The 18,863-nt window shown below is 37.0% G+C and overlaps 1 protein-coding gene across 3 annotated transcripts in view; it reads left to right on the forward strand.

Annotated features, from left to right (window-relative positions):
• The window catches only part of kdm6a (lysine (K)-specific demethylase 6A), a gene marked incomplete at its 3' end in the record, with an annotated part of 60,800 nt that overhangs the window by 19,530 nt on the left and 22,407 nt on the right, over positions 1 to 18,863 (forward strand). For all 3 annotated transcript variants that reach the window (XM_079427475.1, XM_079427476.1, XM_079427477.1), the window contains 8 exons: positions 10,546 to 10,600; positions 11,040 to 11,074; positions 13,872 to 13,965; positions 15,561 to 15,687; positions 15,992 to 16,090; positions 16,635 to 16,854; positions 17,135 to 17,269; positions 18,687 to 18,827. In XM_079427475.1, coding sequence (XP_079283601.1) covers positions 10,546 to 10,600; positions 11,040 to 11,074; positions 13,872 to 13,965; positions 15,561 to 15,687; positions 15,992 to 16,090; positions 16,635 to 16,854; positions 17,135 to 17,269; positions 18,687 to 18,827 — 906 coding nt within the window. The remainder of the gene's footprint in view (positions 1 to 10,545; positions 10,601 to 11,039; positions 11,075 to 13,871; positions 13,966 to 15,560; positions 15,688 to 15,991; positions 16,091 to 16,634; positions 16,855 to 17,134; positions 17,270 to 18,686; positions 18,828 to 18,863) is intronic.

Consider the following 18,863-nt stretch of genomic DNA (forward strand, 5'->3'; position numbering starts at 1 on the left):
TCACCTTTTACAGTTTGCCTTTTTAGCAGTATGATACCTGTAGATTAACTTGGATATAGATTACAGGTGTCATTTCTGTGGGCAGATGTTTTTTTCTGTTATCCAAAGAGTGGTAATGCTTATAATGCAAATGTTAGAGTTTATCAGCTTTACATGTTTGTGACAGCATTTGAAATATAACTTTAAACTGAAGGGCCTTAGTTTTTTTTACAAACTAAGGAACAAGTTGATCTAATTTCCTTCTAATTGTTAACATGCCATGACGCTATGTTTATTTTAGCTTATTGGTCATAGGTATTCATTTAACATTTATTTGCGCATTTCAATATTGTAGAAATCTTTTTTGTTTGTTTGTAGTAGGTTGATTAGCTGGCTTATAAGCTCCTCCAGTCTTTTGGCTTCTACTCTGGTCAGGGATTACAGTGCTGCAGGCTGTTTTTGGCAAACCGTAACTGTTTTGTAGGTCAGTGAATCAACAGTGATTCTTGACCTCCGTCAAGTGATTTTGTTCAGCTTTACAGTCTTGTCAGTAAATCCACTGGTATAGTCTTTTTAAACGCTTACATTTTATTGCTTTTCGAGTGCGTTTTGGATAAACTTTACTGTCCTTTTCTGAATCTCTGTCCTATTATTGAGGCCTTTGAGGACAGAGGAGAGTGTTTTATATATATCATTTTTGTTATATATATATATATATATATATATATATATATATATATATATATATATATATATATATATATATATATATATATATATATATATATATATATATATATATATATATATATATATATATATATATATATTATTATTAATAATAATATTATTATTATTATAATATATATATATATTTTTTTTTTTTTTTTTTTTTTTTTTTTTTTAGAAAGTGACGTGACAAACGACCAAGTATGGTGACCCATACTTGGAATTTGTGCTCTGTATTTAACCCATCCAAAGTGCACACACACAGCAGTGAACACACACCTGGAGCAATGGGCAGGCATTTATGCTGCGGCGCCCGTGGAGCAGTTGGGGGTTCGGTGTCTTGCTTAAGGGTCTCACCTCAGTCGTGGTATTGAGGGTGAGGAGAGAGCACTGGACATTCACTCCCCCCATCTACAATTCCTGCGGGACCTGAGACTCAAACTCGCAACCTTTGGGTTACGAGTCCAACTCTCTAACAATTAGGCCATATATATATATATATATATATATATATATATATATATATATGCGCGCATTTAGAGTGCGTTCTTTTACTGCATTCAGTCTATTAATATGCATTAGTAATGATCACAATTCAAGATAAGGGGGCAGAAAATGTATATAGTTATATCAATTCATTAAGTTAATCTAACATTGCCTTAGAAAAAAAACCAACTGTTAATCTTAAAAAAATAAAGCATATACATAAACCCATATAGGAAATATAAGAGTTATCAGATAAGCATGTTCCAGTATAAACTTCTGAAACGTTGTTTCATATTTTAGAGCAGTCACTGCAGAAATCAATTAAATCTGTATGTGGGAGTGTATGTGAAAAAAATCAGATGTAACCCCCTTTTTAATCTTTAACATTTTCATAACTAATTTAATTACACATTTTTTCTTAGTGACTGTAACTAATTACAATTAATTTTATTTTGAAGTTAAATTACGCAATTCCGTTATATGTAACTAGTTACTCCCCAACACCGCTGGTCTTAAGCACCAGTGGGCTTACTGATTTTGTTCATGATGTTTATGGCATCAGATCCTCAGCTGTACAGATATATAGCTATGTAAACTACATAAAATAGGCTGTGAATGGTTGTTTTACTTGTCAGTCAGATAGTCTCTTCCTGAGTGGGTGGTTCTTATGAAACCGTCTAAACGTGTGAATGCAGTGCATTCAACATCCTCAACTAGGGATACTCATTTTAACCGGATAACCATTAATCGACCATAAGAATGGTTTATGGTTAAAATGCAGTACGTGTATAAAAAAAATGGTCAAAAAAACAAGTCACATTTTATTTAATTCAGAAATATAGACATAATGCCGATGCAAAATATTTACAAACATTATAATAAATACTGTAAACATAGCTAGGCTATTTTAGTTCCCCTCACTCGACAACAAATCCTATCAATTTAACAGCATTTAGAAAAGAACAAGAATTAAAAATATAAGAAGCTATAGCTATACAAACGTCAAGCCAAAACGAATTCATTAAGGTTAAAACGAAACTGAAACCAACGTTTGGTCTCTCATTCGACACAAAATCAAATGGTTCCATATTCGCGACGTATTTGCCAAAATATTATTTATGTGCTTCACTCGCATTACAATATCCACGTAAAACAAAATGTTTTGCATTACATTACGGCGGTATGGTGATAAAGCTTAACGGCTTCTTTTTTTCATATGTTGGACTGAATGTATTTTATAATGATAATGAACAGGCTGCATTGTCAAGGTAGCAATGCTTAACTGTGTGCGTGCATGTGCAATCACTTGAATTTTTTTCCCTCTAACAGTGGAAGCAATTACTCCTTTTAGTCATAAAGATAATCGGGATTGTAAAAGGGTTGCTTTTATTTGTGTACATTCACAATAAAAACAGATCTATGTGCTATTGTAAAATAGGCCTAAAGAAAAATAGGATGCTTTCTACCGTCTTGGTTTCCTTTCACGCAGCACAAAAATGAACCGAAACTCTGCATACTATTATTATATTTTTCTCCGCACGCAGAAGCGCCGCGGCGCATGATGTGATTATATGACCATGTGAATCTTCATATTCTGTTGTTTGCTGCTTTTTGCACATGTAAAATGAATCCCCGGAAAACAAATATTAGTATTTTTAATGGGTGCTAATAAGTCGCGAGATCTGCACGTGCAGCACGTCCTCTCTCTGCTTTTGGGAAGGGGTGGCAGGGGCTGGTTGGCAGCCAGCTGAATGCTCACCGGCTCCCTGTGTGTCCCACTTACGGGAACAAAGCGGCAGCTCTGAGGGCAGGCAGCAGTGCTCTCTTTACTCTCCCTGCGTTCTGTGAATCTCTCCCATACAACCCTGTACTCAAACATAACCCTCTGGTAAGTGTCTGCCATAGAAGACAACGGGGGGTGATCGTATTATATCTGCATTCTAAAACAATGCATCTGTAGCGATATGTGTCGTAAATGTTGCAAAAACGCCATGCTTTAGGCCTATTTGCGGTGTCATGCTTTCTGACATCGCATTGACATATAGAATGATACATTTATACTTTGCTATCTGCATTTAAATTTTTTTATCTCTGTTCAGGAGTGTAGTGTGTATTTGAATCTGTGTTTTATATTTATGCATAGTCATTTGTGTGATTTTTATTTTTTGCTCAATCATAGTTGCATTTAGAGATACGTGATATATACCGGTGTTTTTGTTTATAGTGTTTATTAACTAATCCCAGGTGATATTAAGCTTAATATTTACCTGTGACAAAAGCATACCCTGTATGTTGGCCATAAATCAACTGACCATAAATAATATTGTTTATCAGCCATAGCATAAATATGATTATAAGCCCTAGTGGTTTCTAAATTTGTTTATCCCTAGTTGCGTAGCATACTGACCTTATTCATATTGTTACTGCAGCTACAGCATAACGGAAAGGCGACCAATCTGTTGTAGAAATATTAATGGGAAGAATTTACAACACTGTATATGGCCACTGTAAGAATTTCTAGTTAAAAGGGCTAATAGTCTTTTTGATAGTTTGGTAATCCATTCACTCAGCTCAAGTATGCACATTGACTGACTAGACCAAGTTAAAAAATATTTATTTATAAGCTAATAGGAGCTGTACTTTTATGCCCATTATCAGTATAAAAACTGTGGTACTGTTCAAATGTTTGGGTCAATTTTTATGTATGTATTTAATATTTTTAGAAAGAAGTCTCTTATACTCACCAAGAATACATTTTGATTTAAAAAATAAATAAATATATGTATGTGTAAAGTAATATTGTGAAATATTTTTACAAATTAAAATTATTTAATATTTTAATTTGTGCTGTCAATCGATTAAAAAAAATTAATTGCATTAATCACAGTCCTGGACTTCCGCGTTAATCCACAGAACCTTTCACATCTCCGCCAGGTATGAGACATAATCCTTCTTATTATTTTGTTTTAATTCAGCCATTATCAGCCTTTACACTGGCAATAAAACATTTACCAAGCCACATCGCTTCAATCCCAGTACACATTTACCCAACTATTATCAAAAGTATTTCTAAATAAATACAAAACATTTTCTTGCGACCTTAAATGAAGTATTATGACAAAATGCATTATGTAGATGAATTGGACCTGTTCTGCAGGTGCATAAGAGGCTAACATTAGCATCATGCTACATAAGACAATTTATGAGATTAATAGTACACTTTTACTCAAAGAACTCACTTTTACTTAAAGAAGTAACTTTAAACCACCATCGAGTGTTTGTAATAACTTCCTTTTGCGATCACGTGTATACACTTTGTGCGGCTCTCTCTCTCTCTCTCTCTCTCTCTCTCTCTCGCTCTCGCTCTCGCTCTCGCTCTCGCTCTCGCTCTCGCTCTCTCTCTCTCTCTCTCTCTCTCTCTCTCTCTCTCTCTCTCTCTCTCTCTCTCTCTCTCTCTCTCTCTCTCTCTCTCACACTAATTGAATTAGTGCTTTATTGGCATGACAATTGTTACAATGTATTGCCAAAGCATAGTGTTTACATTAAATATTAGGGCTGGGTTAAAAATAATTTTAATAATAAAATTTTAATCGATCTTCAGTTTAACGCAACGATATCGATTCGGGAAATCCCCGAATCGATTTTTAATGCGCGTGCTTCACGTAAGAGGATATGAATATTCACCTCTCATCCTGAAGGTGTCACCATCTTTCGAATTGCTCCACTAAAAAAAAACAACTGTGTGCACCCTATTATTAATGTAGATGTGTATTTCAGTAATAAACTTAAGTAGGAGAGTTTCAGTTACCAGCATTTATATCAAAATATGGATCCCATGTCTGCAAAACTAACATTTTAAATGAAATATTGATAGCTAATCGATATCGAATCGAAATCGAAACCATAAAAATAAGAATCGAATCGCAGAATTGGTCACAATACCCAGCCCTATTAAATATAGAACAAGTATGTAAAAAAAAAAAATTTAAATAAAAATAAAAAAATACATGCATGTGTATATATAATTAAACAAAATAGAACAAATCAATTCTAGAATTCTGTGAACAGTTTAAAAGTGTGTGTGTGTGTGGGCGCATCACTGATTTGTTGACTCCTCCCTCTTTTTGTGACGGGCATCAATGTATCTTGCTGCTAGTGAGATACAATCTTGTTTTTCACCTAATAAATATTGAAGTTGTGTTTTCTTGTTTAACATTTTGAAGTCAGGGTAAAGTGTTTCAAATTTGGGATAAAATGCCTCTCTAATGTGTTGATAGTTAGGACAGCTGGTGAGGAAGTGTTGCTCTGTCTCCACTTCTCCATGAGTACAGTATGGACAGATGCGGCTCTCTCTGGGCAGCCAGTGCTGTCGATATCTGCCCGTCTCTATAGTCAGAGTATGACCGCTCAGTCTGTACCTCGTCATCTGTCTTCTTAGTTTACAGTCTTTCACTGTACTCAGATATTCTGCAGTTGTGTAATCTCTATTTAGGGCCAAATAACATTCAAGTTTACTTTGTTTTTCTGTTGTTTCTTTCCAATAGGTTAGATAATTTTCTTTTTGTTCTTTTATAATTTGGTTGGGCCAAATGTTGTGGATGATTATTTCAGTGTCCTGCTGCTGGATGTTAGTCATGTTAGTCTGTGTTTGCAGCTTCAGGACCATCTGAATCAGGGGACTTTTTTCAGGGTTCACTTCATGGTTTTTAAGGGCTTTAAAATGATAAGAGTTGGGGTCGCTCATTTTTAAGTGTTTCCAGAATTTGATTGCTCGTTTCTCAATGTGCATTAGTAGAGGGTATTGGCCTAATTCTGCCCTGCATGCGTTGTTGGGTGTGCTCCTCTGTACTCCGAGGATACTCTTACAGAACTCAACATGCAGGGCTTCAAGCGGATTTTTGTCCCATTTTTCAAATTGGTGATTTAGGAGAGGACCCCACACTGCCATATAATGCAATAGGTTCTATGACTGATTGGAATATTTTGAGCCAGATTCTAATTGGTATTTGAATTTGGATAGATTTTTTGATGGCGTAAAAGGCCCTTCTTGCTTTCTCGTTCAGTTCATTCACAGCCAAATTTAGTTTACCAGTTGCATTTATCTTCAGCCCGAGGTATGTGTAGTTTGTGGCATGTTCAATATTGGTCGTACCAAGGGTGAAATTGTGTCTCTTTCCCTGAAGTCTGGGTCTTTTCTGAAATGTTAGTACTTTGGTTTTGTTAGGATTAATAGTCAGGGCCCAGGTCTGACAGAACTTGTGCAGGATGTCCAGGTTCTGCTGTAGACCCTCTTCTGTTGGAGACAGCAGAACCAGATCATCTGCAAACAGCAAGAACTTAATGTTGGAGTCATGTAGTGTGAGGCCAGGTGCTGCTGATTGTTCCAGTTGAATTGAATTGAAAATAATAGCAATAATGAAACTAAATAAAGGCATTGTTATATAAACACATGGCTAGATATAGCGAAAAATAATAATACTAATAAATAAATAAAATAGTGTTAATAAAATATTAATAAAATAAAGAATTATAATAAAATTATACTACAGACATCATGTAACAACTGAACTTTGAAATTTGAACATTGTATACATATGTGTGTAGATCTAATGGGTGTGTGTTTATTGGCTGTTTGTTAAATTTGGGGTAGTAGTGGTCTCTGATATCTTTATATTTTGTGCATTCGGTGAGGAATTCTCTCTCTCTCTCTCTCTCTCTCTCTCTCTCTCTCCGCGTTTTCTTCACTTTCGTCTAGCCCAGCGCCTCATAATCACACAATCCCTGCGTCCCAATGTGCATACTATTCACCCTGTCTGCCCTAAATAGTATTGAAAATTACTAAGATCACATACAATTTAGGATGGATAGTGTGCACATTGGGACGCAGGCAATATTACCTTCCGCGCTGTGATGACGGCAAAAAGTTGGGGTCAAACCTTATCAAACGATTAATCAAAAAAAAAAAAACGCAAATTAATCGCATGCGTTAACGTTGACAGCCCTAATTTTAATATATTTTAAGGTGTAATTTATTCCTTTAATGTAATTTTCAGAGAAACATCAAAAGTCATTTACATTTAGTCATTTAGCAGATGCTTTTATCCAAAGCGACTGACAAATGAGCACAATGGAAGCAATCAAAATCAACAAAAGAGCAATAATATGCAAGTGCTATAACAAGCCTCAGTTAGCTTAATGCAGTGCATGTAGCAAGTTTTTTTTAATTATGTAATAAGACAACAGAATAGAAAAAGTACAGAGCAAGCTAGTGTTAGAGGCCTTTTTTGCTTTTGTTAATATAATAAATAAAAAGAAAACCAATAGATAGAATACAAAAAGATTAGAAAAGCTATTGTTAGTATTTTTTCTATACTTTTTTTTTTTTTTGTATAGAATTAGAAGAGAGATTGCTAGAGCTAGAGGGTCAAACAAAGATGGAAGAGATGTGTTTTTAGCCGATTCTTGAAGATGGACTGTTCAAATTGAGCTGGGCAGGTCATTCCACCAGGAGGGAACATTTTATTTAAAAGTCTGTGAAAGTGATTTTGTGCCTCTTTGGGATGGCAAAATAAAGCGATGTTCACTTGCAGAACGTAAGCTTCTAGATGGCACATACGTCTGAAGTAAAGAATTTAGGTAAAGGGGAGCAGAGCCAGTGGTGGTTTTGTAGGCAAATATTAATGCCTTGATTTTTATGCGAGCAGCCATTGATGGCCAGTGCAAATTGATAAACAGAGGTGTGACGTGCATTCTTTTTGGCTCATTAAAAATGAATCTTGCTGGTGCGTTCTGGATTAGTTATAGAGGTTTGATGGAATTGGCCGGAAGACCTGCCAAGAGAGCATTGCAGTAGTCCAGCCTGGACAGAACAAGAGCCTGAACAAGGAGTTGTGAAGCATGTTCCGAGAGAAAGGGCCTGATCTTCTTGATGTTGAATAAAGCAAATCTGCAGGACCGGGGACTTTTAGCAGTGTGGTCAGAGAAAGTCAGCTGATCATCAATAATAACTCCAAGGTTTCTGGCTGTTTTTTTTTTTAAGGAGTTATGGTTGATGTGCTTAACTGGATAGTGAAATTGTGATGAATCTTTTATCTTAAGAACAGTTTTGCTGCTTGTTATTTTTTTATGGAAATTAAGAAACCTTTTCTTTCAGAATTCTTTGAAAAGCAAGCTCAAAAGAACAGCATTTATTTGAAACATTATCTTTTGTAACAAGTGTTTTTACAGTCACTTATGATTAAGTTAATGCATCATTTCATCAATTAATGCATCCTCATGCACCCGAAACTTACTGACCTCCATTTTTGTTTTTACAATTATGTATTTATGACTGTATGTCTAGATGTATATATTTTAAAAAATTGTCTAGTGTAGGGCGCTGTAGGGTAGGTTTCTGTTATTTCGCTGATAGCATATAAATATGAGTTAAATATGGCTCAGAAATGTGTCTTGTGGAAGCTGTGTTGCTTTCTATTATGCTCCATCTAGCCTTTTTTTATTATTTTAATTTTTATGAAGAACGCTTCCTGAAAGTGTGTTGGTTCCATTATTAGAACTGTTGTATTGCCTGCTGATATGATGCACTGAATAGCCTGCCGCCTCCTGCTTTTCTCATCTTGTTATTTCCCTGTTCTCTCTACTATCCCTCTGTCCTGATTTCCTGCAGAGAGTGAGCGAGTGAAAGCTTACGGCAGCCGTATGTTGTGTGCGTGATGAAAAATGCCTGGAGGTATGGAGTGAGAGCGAGAGAGAGAGGAGAGAGCAGCGTGTCATCTCTCAGCTGCTGCTGCCGCTGCTCTCTCTTGAATAGTAATCAGTATTAGAGAGAGAGAGACACTGGTAATCCTGCTGCATTATCTACTTGCCAGTCGAGAGCAATAGAGAGCAGGCGAGCATGTAGGAAGCAGTTGGTCAGTGGAGATCAGCTCAGCACAAAGAGCTTTCTATGGTTAGTAATCCATGTTTCTGTTTGTTGGAGGATATCTATATGAAGCAGATAGGTGTGTGTTTGTATGTTTTCTTGTTTTGGCAGAAGGTAGTGATGATTTGTTGGCGTGCAAGTGCTGAGATTTTTAAATGTTTGACTTTTAATGCAAGTTCGTGGCTAAATTAATTCTTGGTTGCACACCATTTTATATTTCCATTATTCTAAGATATATGAATTCGGTATCCATTTTGGGTATTGTCTGTTGATTTGACTCCAGTGATAGTATTATATTTAAAGTCGTATCTTTGAGTTCTGTACGCTGGTCATCAGGACATTGTAATGCATGGCCATGTTCCTCAGTTGTTGCTATGCAGGTGGATGGGTTTTCTCGATAGTACCTCTATGCTGGGTAAGGTTCAGTGCTTTATTAAAGGCTTTGCTTTTGGACTGGTTTCTTGGTAACCTGAGCAGCTGGTGGTTCTTTATGTCTGGGGTTATTAAAAGGTTTGTGATTAGTGTTTCTATGCCCTGCGCACAACATGTACAAAACTAGCTGTGTCTGACTGCATCCTCATGACCTTGCTGTGTTTCATCTCTCAATGAATCAGAATCATTTAGTAGCTGTATACGTGTAGACATATTTACTAAAGGCAATTATAGAAGGAATGAATGAAGCAAGAATTGCTTTTTCTGTTTTACTTCATTTGTCTTTCTAAGTTTAAGTGATTGAAAAGTGTACACTGGGATTTGATTGGAAAGAATTAGTGACTGCATGATTGTTTTGGCCAGTATTGCATAACATTGTATCATAGCCTGCAGAAGTATGACAGGCTTCATTAGATTCACTCATAAAAATTAATAGGACCTTGGCAGCTGGTGAATGCGTAGTACTTGTGCATTTTCTGAATGGTTACAAATTGCACTTATTTAACACAGCTGGGGTTCATAAAAGTCTGTGGTCAACATCCAAATGTCCAGTGATCAGTGTCTCAACAGATATGGAGTCATGGGATAGTTTGATGGATGGAATTGTGGTTGAGGTTGTTTTGGGAAAACATATGCATTTCCTAAATTTCTGTCTCTTTTTCATAATTACATTTTATTAGGATATAGTTTAGAATTTAGATGAATCTGTTTTTAATGGTGTTGTAACAATGGAAGTTTGTGTTATTAGTCCCATATGGCTCGTTGCATATTATTAGAGGAAACAGATTTATTTTTGGACATAAATGCATTGGTTGGAGAAGAAATGGTCCTTTCGCCATAACCAATTTCTTTAGATGGATGATTATGTCGGTATGGTTATTTGATGCCAAAATCATTTGGGCAGATCTAATTTCAGAATGACAATTTAGGCAATAAAAAATACCCTGTTTCTGTTACTAACTATATCCAGTCTAATCAAATTTCACCTTGTCTTGCAGCATTTTCAGCTGGCATTGATTGACTCCACACCCTGCACTTTGTCCAAAGCTGAAAGTAAGTACCCTCCAATGCATGTACATTTTTATTACACTTCTGTTTATTAGGAAACTGCATTCAGTCACATTATGCACAAGTAGTTTTTTTTTTTTAGCAGTAAACGGCAATGTTTTTTGTTTCCTTGAGAGAGGTTTTTATAGGAAAAAGGAGTATTTCCTCAATTAGATTTTTCCTCTTACCATTTCCATCCTGCCTGAGACTCCAGTTGCCAGGGAAACTGCATGACCGAATAATGACATGCTTGAAGTGCACAAAGGGCAAGCTAATATTCTTTCTTCCTGGTGTCTGTACACCCATAAGCTTATTAACGCTCAAGCTGAAACAGTGAAAACAAAGAACGCTGGTTTAATATTTGGCCTGATAACAGATTTGAATGCAGTGTTTCCATTAGAAAAGGTTTTCCAGTGTTGATCAGTTCCTCTTTTTGCCTCTACAGTTCAGTTCCACATCGCTCATGTATATGAAATTCAGGTGAGTGCTCCCCTTTTTTTTGTAACATTATATCAGAATATGAAGTGCTTCGCTGATACTCATGTTTTGGGGTATAATGTTCTGGATGATATAGACGACAACAGTGACTGTTTGCTTTTACACAGGCCTTGGTTCTTGAAGTAAATTCCAATCCATACATAGATAATCATCATAAATATTCAGTTTAATTTGATGCAATGAAGATAAGGCTATGTGGGATAGACAAAGGATGTTGAATCCGTGATGTCAAACATTTAGATGATAAATCTGAAACTTTTTTTATTAGTAGAAATGGTATTGATACATTAACTTAAAGTGTCATGAAACCCTAAAACACATTTTTTGAGAGGTTAACATATACGAACAGGTTGCACATCAGTGAAAACAACTTTAGCACTCATTATGTATATTATCAAGATAAGTGGTTATTTTTTTTTCATTTTTTGGAGCAATTTCGTTCTTCCGGTTGAAAAAGCAAAGTTGAACCAACGTCACAAAGTGATGTATATGCGATAATTTGCAGTGGTGGCTGAAGAGTACATGTCAGTCATTAGTTTTCCGAGCTTTTCTAAGTATTATTCATGAGAATGAAGTCTTATGATCCAATCACTGTGCTGTATTATGCATGAGGTCATCTTACAGCGGAAGATTCAAATCAGATGAAAGCGCTTCAGAGCTGTCAGTTATTTCTGTAAACACAACTGTTACAGTATTTAATGTAACAACACGTGGAGCGCGCATGAGAGAGCGGTTTCTGCGAGGAACGCGGAGTTTAACAACACTCGCTGGGCGGATCATAGTTAATATCCGGACCGGAGCAAGCGTGTTTCAAGTTTGTCAACATATTTCATATTCACTTGTGCTCCGAACATGAACCAACACTGTGTATGCGCACATTTCACATCATCTTCAAATGAAATATGTGCAAATAAGTGCGCTCATGAACGCGATGACACGACAGATTATTGTGATACACAGGAAACAATACAGAACGAAAATTCAAAGAAGAGTAAACAAAGTAACTGCCTTTATTCTTTCTGTTTTAAAGATATTTTAATATTGTCTGTATATCATTTGTCTGTTTTTCTGCGCTCATCTCTCCCACTTTTCCAGTTTTACACGCCCATTTCTGTAGTCTTTTTCAGCTCTAAGGTGTAAAAGACCAGTGCTGAAACGGGGGGTTATGACACTTTAAACATGATTCGTTACATGATTCCAGAATTTAAGAACCATACGTTCAGTATTGTATTGAGTACAGTTTTGAGTAAGGGGGAAGGGGAAGAATTGCAGAAGTATTATTTTCTGTGTGTGTGCATGTGTGTGCTTTTAGTATTTAAATGTAGTTATTTTTAATCTATTAAAGGAGTAGTTCCCCCCAAAATGAAACTTTGCTTGTTGTTCCAAACCTGTATGCATTTCTTTCCTCTGTTGAACACAAAAGAAGATATTGAAGAATGTTGGTAACCAAATAGATACTGGTTGCCATTGTATTTGTTTTTTGTTTTCCTTACTATGGAAGTCAATGAGTACCAGCAACTGTTTGGTTAGCATCATTCTTCATATTCTTTTGTGTTCAACAGAAGAAAGAAACTCCTGCAGGTACAACATGAGGGTGAATAAAATAATTTTTGATTAACTATCAATTTAACAATGCATTAATTTAAATAGTTTTAGGTATTTCACAGCGGTTTTTTTTTTTTTATTGACTACATTAGCAGTGCTTTGCGCTGTGTTTGTGTTTTCAAATGAGACGCTATTAGTTTTAGGGAACACTACTTGCCATTACTTTCAATACCTCCAATACCCTGCAGAAACTGCAGTTACTACTTGCCACGATCATCATTTTCATGCTACCATCAGCTTTTCTGATGGGTGAATCTTGTAATTTCACTAGTACTTAAAGTGATTTTAAAAACGGCCAAAACCCTACTGTTGTGTTCTATTGGCATTGCAATGACTGTTTGTAAAGGAAGCAGATTCTAGAGGTTACAGGGCAGTGTTGTTGGTCGTGGAGTTTCTTTTGCTCACAGTTTACTGCTCCTGCTCAAACATACACTCTTGATTGATGGATGTGTTTCTGGGGCGCCTCCTTGATGTTGTGTGTGTTCAACCAACCGATCTCTTGCCCTCTTGGTTTTGCTTCAACTTACCTTTATTTAGTCTTTGTGATGAGCGATAGACTCTTGTTACTAAGTCAGTCTTTTCTGTTCAACAAACATAGTTCTTATCTACCTCGCATTATATTAAATTAAAATTGAATGCAGTTGTATTAAATCTCATACAAATTTCCATACCCTTTCTATCAAAACTTTGCTGTAAGGAATGATGACTGCCGCTAATCAGCCAACAAAGTTTTACAATAGGTCAATTTTATTGTCCACCACACACAGATGAGATTGCTTTTAAGTGTGTTTGGAGTCGTGTTGCTCTGGTTGGTCAGCTATGGTGGTCAGCCATCAGCTCCAACAGATCTGTGTCAAGGTCACTAAGAAAAACAAATACTTATTCTGAGAGGGCTTCTCAAGTTACACTGATACAGAGCATGTCTCTGTTTGTCTGACTTGTTAAGTCTAGTCTGGTCTAGACTGACCCTCCCCCTGCGTCTGTCTGTGTGTTTGTCTGTCTCCTCCTGCGTCCCTGTGTCTGGCCTGGTCAGTGTCCAGTGTGTTTCCTCTCTTCCTGAGACCGTACATTGTGGTCTGTCTGACGAGGCCCTTTGTGTCCACCCGGAGGGGCCGTAAAAGCGCTGACCCTTTTGTCTGTTAAAACATCTCTCCCCTTCTCTGTCTGTCTGCAGAAGAAATACCGCATCGCAAAGGAAGCTTACGAGAGTCTGTTACAAACAGAGAATCTCCCTGCACAGGTGAAGGCAACTACGCTCCAACAATTAGGTGAGTGTGTGTGTTTTACTTGCTTCCTGCTTCCCACAGTCATGAAAAACCTGGAAATATCAGAATTTGTGATGTCTGCTTGGAAAAGTCATGGAAGTTAATAAAACAAGTCATGGAAAATCCTGATTTCTGTCATCAGATATGTCTAGTTATGCTCAGCTATTAAATATTTCATCAACTGCAGTACAGTGTTCATAAAATGATCTGAAAAATCCATCCAGTAATCGCAACCAGCTGGAAGAAGTTATGAAAATTAATTGGTCAAAATGTGTGGGAAACCGGGCTTTATTTTAAATGGTGTTCCTATATAGATGATTGTTTGCTGTGCGATTTTAATCTTGAGTAGTCAAAGAATGGAATCTGCACACTTTCTGCAAAGATTTTGCATACAAGATATGGATCTCAATGTGGTAATAAGGAATATGTGGCAAAATATAGTAAATATTTCAGTCTTGTTGGGGTGAAAAAGAGCTTGCAAGAGGGTGGGGTTGTTAATGTTGACTGGCATTTAAATGTTTGGAATTCTGCACAGCTGTTTGGAATTCTACTGCCACAAATTCCACAGATGTGTACTGCGGTGTATTTTGAAATACTTTAAGAAATATTTAATTTAGGTTTTTCAGTCATTTTTTTATTTTTTATTTTTTTTTATTTTTTCAGATTAGGTAATTGTTCATCATCATTCATCCATTCAGCATTCAGACAGTCCTCACTAATATATTGCATCATGCCATATCCCCAAATAATGTTAGTAGGATTCTTAAAAACAGCATCCTCGAATGTACAGTCTAGGTTTTCTAAGATATGTTCCAGTTCTCTAGGGTTTGCAATTTTGCCAGATGCGATTGTTAATAAATGTGCAGATTGCTAATGGGATACTTTGGAGTGGTTCGAAATCTGAGCAAAGGGCAATTCATAAACTGGGAAAGTGGCACCAGAGCAAAGCACTCCAGGATGGAGCTGTCTGCAAGGTACTTTGGGTTTAAAGCATCAATAAGTAATGAAATCATTTGAATAATTGACACAGTTATGAATTTTGAATCCTCAAACCCCAGCTCTTCCTCACACCAAGCTTCTAGTCCAAAAAGAAAGCGCAAAAAAAGCAGCTACCATAAAACCATTGCCACGTTTCCCCTGCAATTGTCGGCAATGGTGTGGTTGCTGTAGTAACGTGTCCCGGGTGCAGGCGCTTGCCACAGGTGTTAAGAGCTCGGCTGGGATCAGTGCCTAGGAGAAGCCAGGCCACATGGGGGGAAGTTCTTTGTCTGCACACTGTCTCGTTCTCCTTAACAACTTCTGGCTGGCTGGGAATGGAGAGGAGAGGGGCTGTTTGGACACAGCCATCTCTGCTGGGACCTTTTGAAGCTGCTGGTGGTAGTAGAACCCCCCCCCCCCCCCCCCCCCCCCACTCCACCTCATCTCCCCACCCTACCCTGAAGATAACAAGAGCGAACCATTTGCTCCCTTTACGAGTACCAGTGTAACAGCCTCCACAGTGCACACCATGACTTAGTGTTGTGGCAGAGATTGTTCTAGTTGTTTTGTTGAGAATGCAGTTTCTTATTTATTCCTCATGTTTCCCATCGCTCCCTCAGGCTGGATGCATCACACGGTTGAACAGTTGGGAGATAAAGCCAACAAGAACAGCTATGCTATTCAATGTCTGCAGAAGTCCCTAGAAGCAGACCCCAATTCAGGACAGTCTTGGTATTTCTTGGGCAGGTAAGCAAAAATTTACCCCACTTTAAATCAAATTCCTCTTCCACTTTTTTATTTTATTTTATATTATGTTTGAATATATATTTGACTTTTTTTTTTTTTTTTTTTCTTAACCCTGAGTTTCTTTTTAGTTTGTGTAGCTCAAACTTTTGAGTGATGCATGGACTGAAATGTATCTTGAATCCACTGTAATTTGTTGAAAGTGTCTGTAAAAATGTAGAATCATATGAGAATAATTTTCACATTTAAGCTATACAACTCGTGCTTGAAAGTGTCTGGATTTGATGTGGTTTCACTTGTCATGCAGGTGCTACTCAAGCATTGGGAAGGTCCAAGATGCCTTCATATCTTACCGACAGTCTATTGATAAGTCTGAGGCCAGTGCAGATACATGGTGCTCAATTGGGTAAGCTCTTAATGATCGTTGTTTGTGAGGTTAGGTTTGTAAGGTCTTGCACATTAAAATGAGACATTCTTTTTTGTTTTTTTGGTAGCTGGGTGTAAATCGGGTCATTTGGGACTGATGTTGCCTTAGGTTTGATCTATATTGCTCTCAGGGGGGAGACAGAAATGCTCAAGACATTTACGCTATAGCATTCACCTCAGATCTGTGTAATCACCTTCTTGTCACCATCCTAACACTGAAAGAAACCATTTACAAACAACTTTTGTACTATCACAAGTTGTGGAAACCCTTTTATCTAATTAGACCACAAGGAACCTCCCAAAATGTCAGCAAATCTAATCATGAAAAAAAAAAATGGTACATTTGTATATAGTTATGAAATGTTTTGAAATGTTTGTCATCCATGGGTTGTCATCGCACAATTTTATGTGCAAGATATGAATAGTTTCTTGATGCTTTAACCTGTGGTAGCTAGATATTATCCGTCTGTTTATTTAGCTTTCCCTTTTTAAACCACTCCTCTCTGCTGTGCTTGCTTCTCCAGTGTGTTGTATCAGCAGCAGAACCAGCCAATGGATGCACTGCAAGCATATATCTGTGCAGTGCAACTGGACCACAGCCATGCGGCCGCCTGGATGGACCTGGGCACACTCTACGAGTCCTGCAACCAGCCGCAGGATGCCATCAAGTGCTACATCAATGCCACGTGCAGCAAGTCCTGCAGTAACATCCCAGCTCTAACCGCTCGAATTAAATGCCTCCAGGTAGAGAGTGCTTGCGCATGGCGTTATCGGGAGAGGAAGTGTACATGTTTCATTTTAATGTGCCTATCATTGTGTTTTTCTTTTGGGATGATTGTAAACATTGTTCGTTTTTGAGTTCCTTCCTGTTTGAGTTGAATCACGTCCCCTTGTCTGACATACTATACACTGAGGATGATATGAGTGTCATTTTCATCTGTGACTTGATGCATACCACCATTGCATTGACTCAAGCTTAGCTGAATCCGGCACTGAACATGTTTTCTGCGCAATCTTTTTCTAGGCTGAGTTGTGTAATCTTCAGCAAGGTAGTTTACCAAGTAAAAGTAAAATGCTCCCTAGTATTGAGGAGGCATGGAGCCTACCAATCCCAGCAGAGCTCACCTCCAGACAGGGAGCGCTCAACACAACACAACAGGTGAGAACAGATCAGCTAGACAAGCCAGTAGAAACTCTTACACCATCTGATGGTTAAGACTCTAAAAAATGATTTGGTAGTGGTAGCTTGGACATTGTGACTTTAAAGAAATGTTTTGGGTTCAGTACAGGTTGAGCTTGATGCTATTGCTGGCATTGTGGTTTACTACAGAAAACAATTTGAACTTGACCCTTTATTTTATTTATTTTTTTAAGTAAATGTTAGTTACAATAAAGTATTTACTGTACAATGAAAGTAAACTGAGTCAGGAAATAAACATTTAAAATGCATGCAATGCAAAATGTTGATTGGTCATTGTAGCTAATCAAAGTCATATCTGTTGAGTGCGTGAACACATTGGCCAATCAGCAGTGTTTAAGAATCAGCTCAACAGTGCTCAAACGTTAGCGGGAAATTGACGTTTTTAAAATTACAGTACCGACTGAATCTCTTGAATCTTGACTGGTACTGAAGTCGGTACTTTTGACAACACCATATTATACATGCATACTATCATAAAAAGTTTGGGGTCACTAATTAATTAATTTATTTAAAAATTTATCAGAGTCCTGGAGAAAAAAAATTATCACAGTTTCCAAAAGAATATTAAATAGCACAACTGTCAGCGTTTATATTCAAAAATGTTTCTTGAGCCACTATATCAGCTTATTAGAATGATTTATGAAGGATTATGTGAAACTGAAATGAAGTTATTGGATTTTATAATATAATGAAAAACTTTTTTTTATATTATAACAATTTTACAGTTATACTGTTTTTACTGTATTTTTGGTCAAATAAATGACACCTTGGTGAGCAAAAGAGACTTCTCTTAAAAACATAAAATCTTGCAGTATATCCGCATGTTGTTTTGAATCAGCAGAAGCCCCATAACCACAGATTCTTGTATAACAAATGCTGTCGAATGAGCTTAGCCTGTATTGAACTTGTGACATTCCTTTAACGAAACATCAAAGTGTGTGGTAAGGCCTGACTTCATGATTAAGTGCCACTAAATGGTCCTTAATTTCCAGTCATACAGAACAATGTTGTTGTTAACATTGATTCTGGAGAATAATCTTAAACTGCTAAGGTTTAAAGTTATTTCCTCTAGTTCATTAGACCATAGCACTCATCAGCACACATCATCCTTTGTTTCAACATATTGGTCACTAATTTTGGGGAACCATTTAAATCTGCAAATTATTATATATTTTTCATATATTTAATTGATAAAATTAAGAGCAAGAAAGTTGGCATAAACATAATCCTTTTGCTTATTGTGTAAGGGAGCAGTTTGACACTGAAACGTCAGTATTGATTTTGTCAATCAGTGGTGCATAAATGCACTTTTGGTTACTTTAGTGAAATGTTCATGCAACTGTCCTAGCTGCAATTTTGTATTTGTTGCCAATAGCAGACCACCTGCAAAGCTCATCAGAGCAATGAAGCCCAGTCCCAAATCCCAGGCCAGTCTCTTCCCCTTCATATGGTCTCTGGCCAGACTGATGACCAGTCCAGCGCAGCCAAAAGGAAGAGGACCGCAAGTCCAACCAGGGTACTGAAGGACAGCATTTTAGTTTGTTTAATCTGT

The sequence above is a fragment of the Barbus barbus genome (assembly GCF_936440315.1).
Source record: "Barbus barbus genome assembly, chromosome: 10".
Lineage (NCBI taxonomy): Eukaryota > Metazoa > Chordata > Actinopteri > Cypriniformes > Cyprinidae > Barbus > Barbus barbus.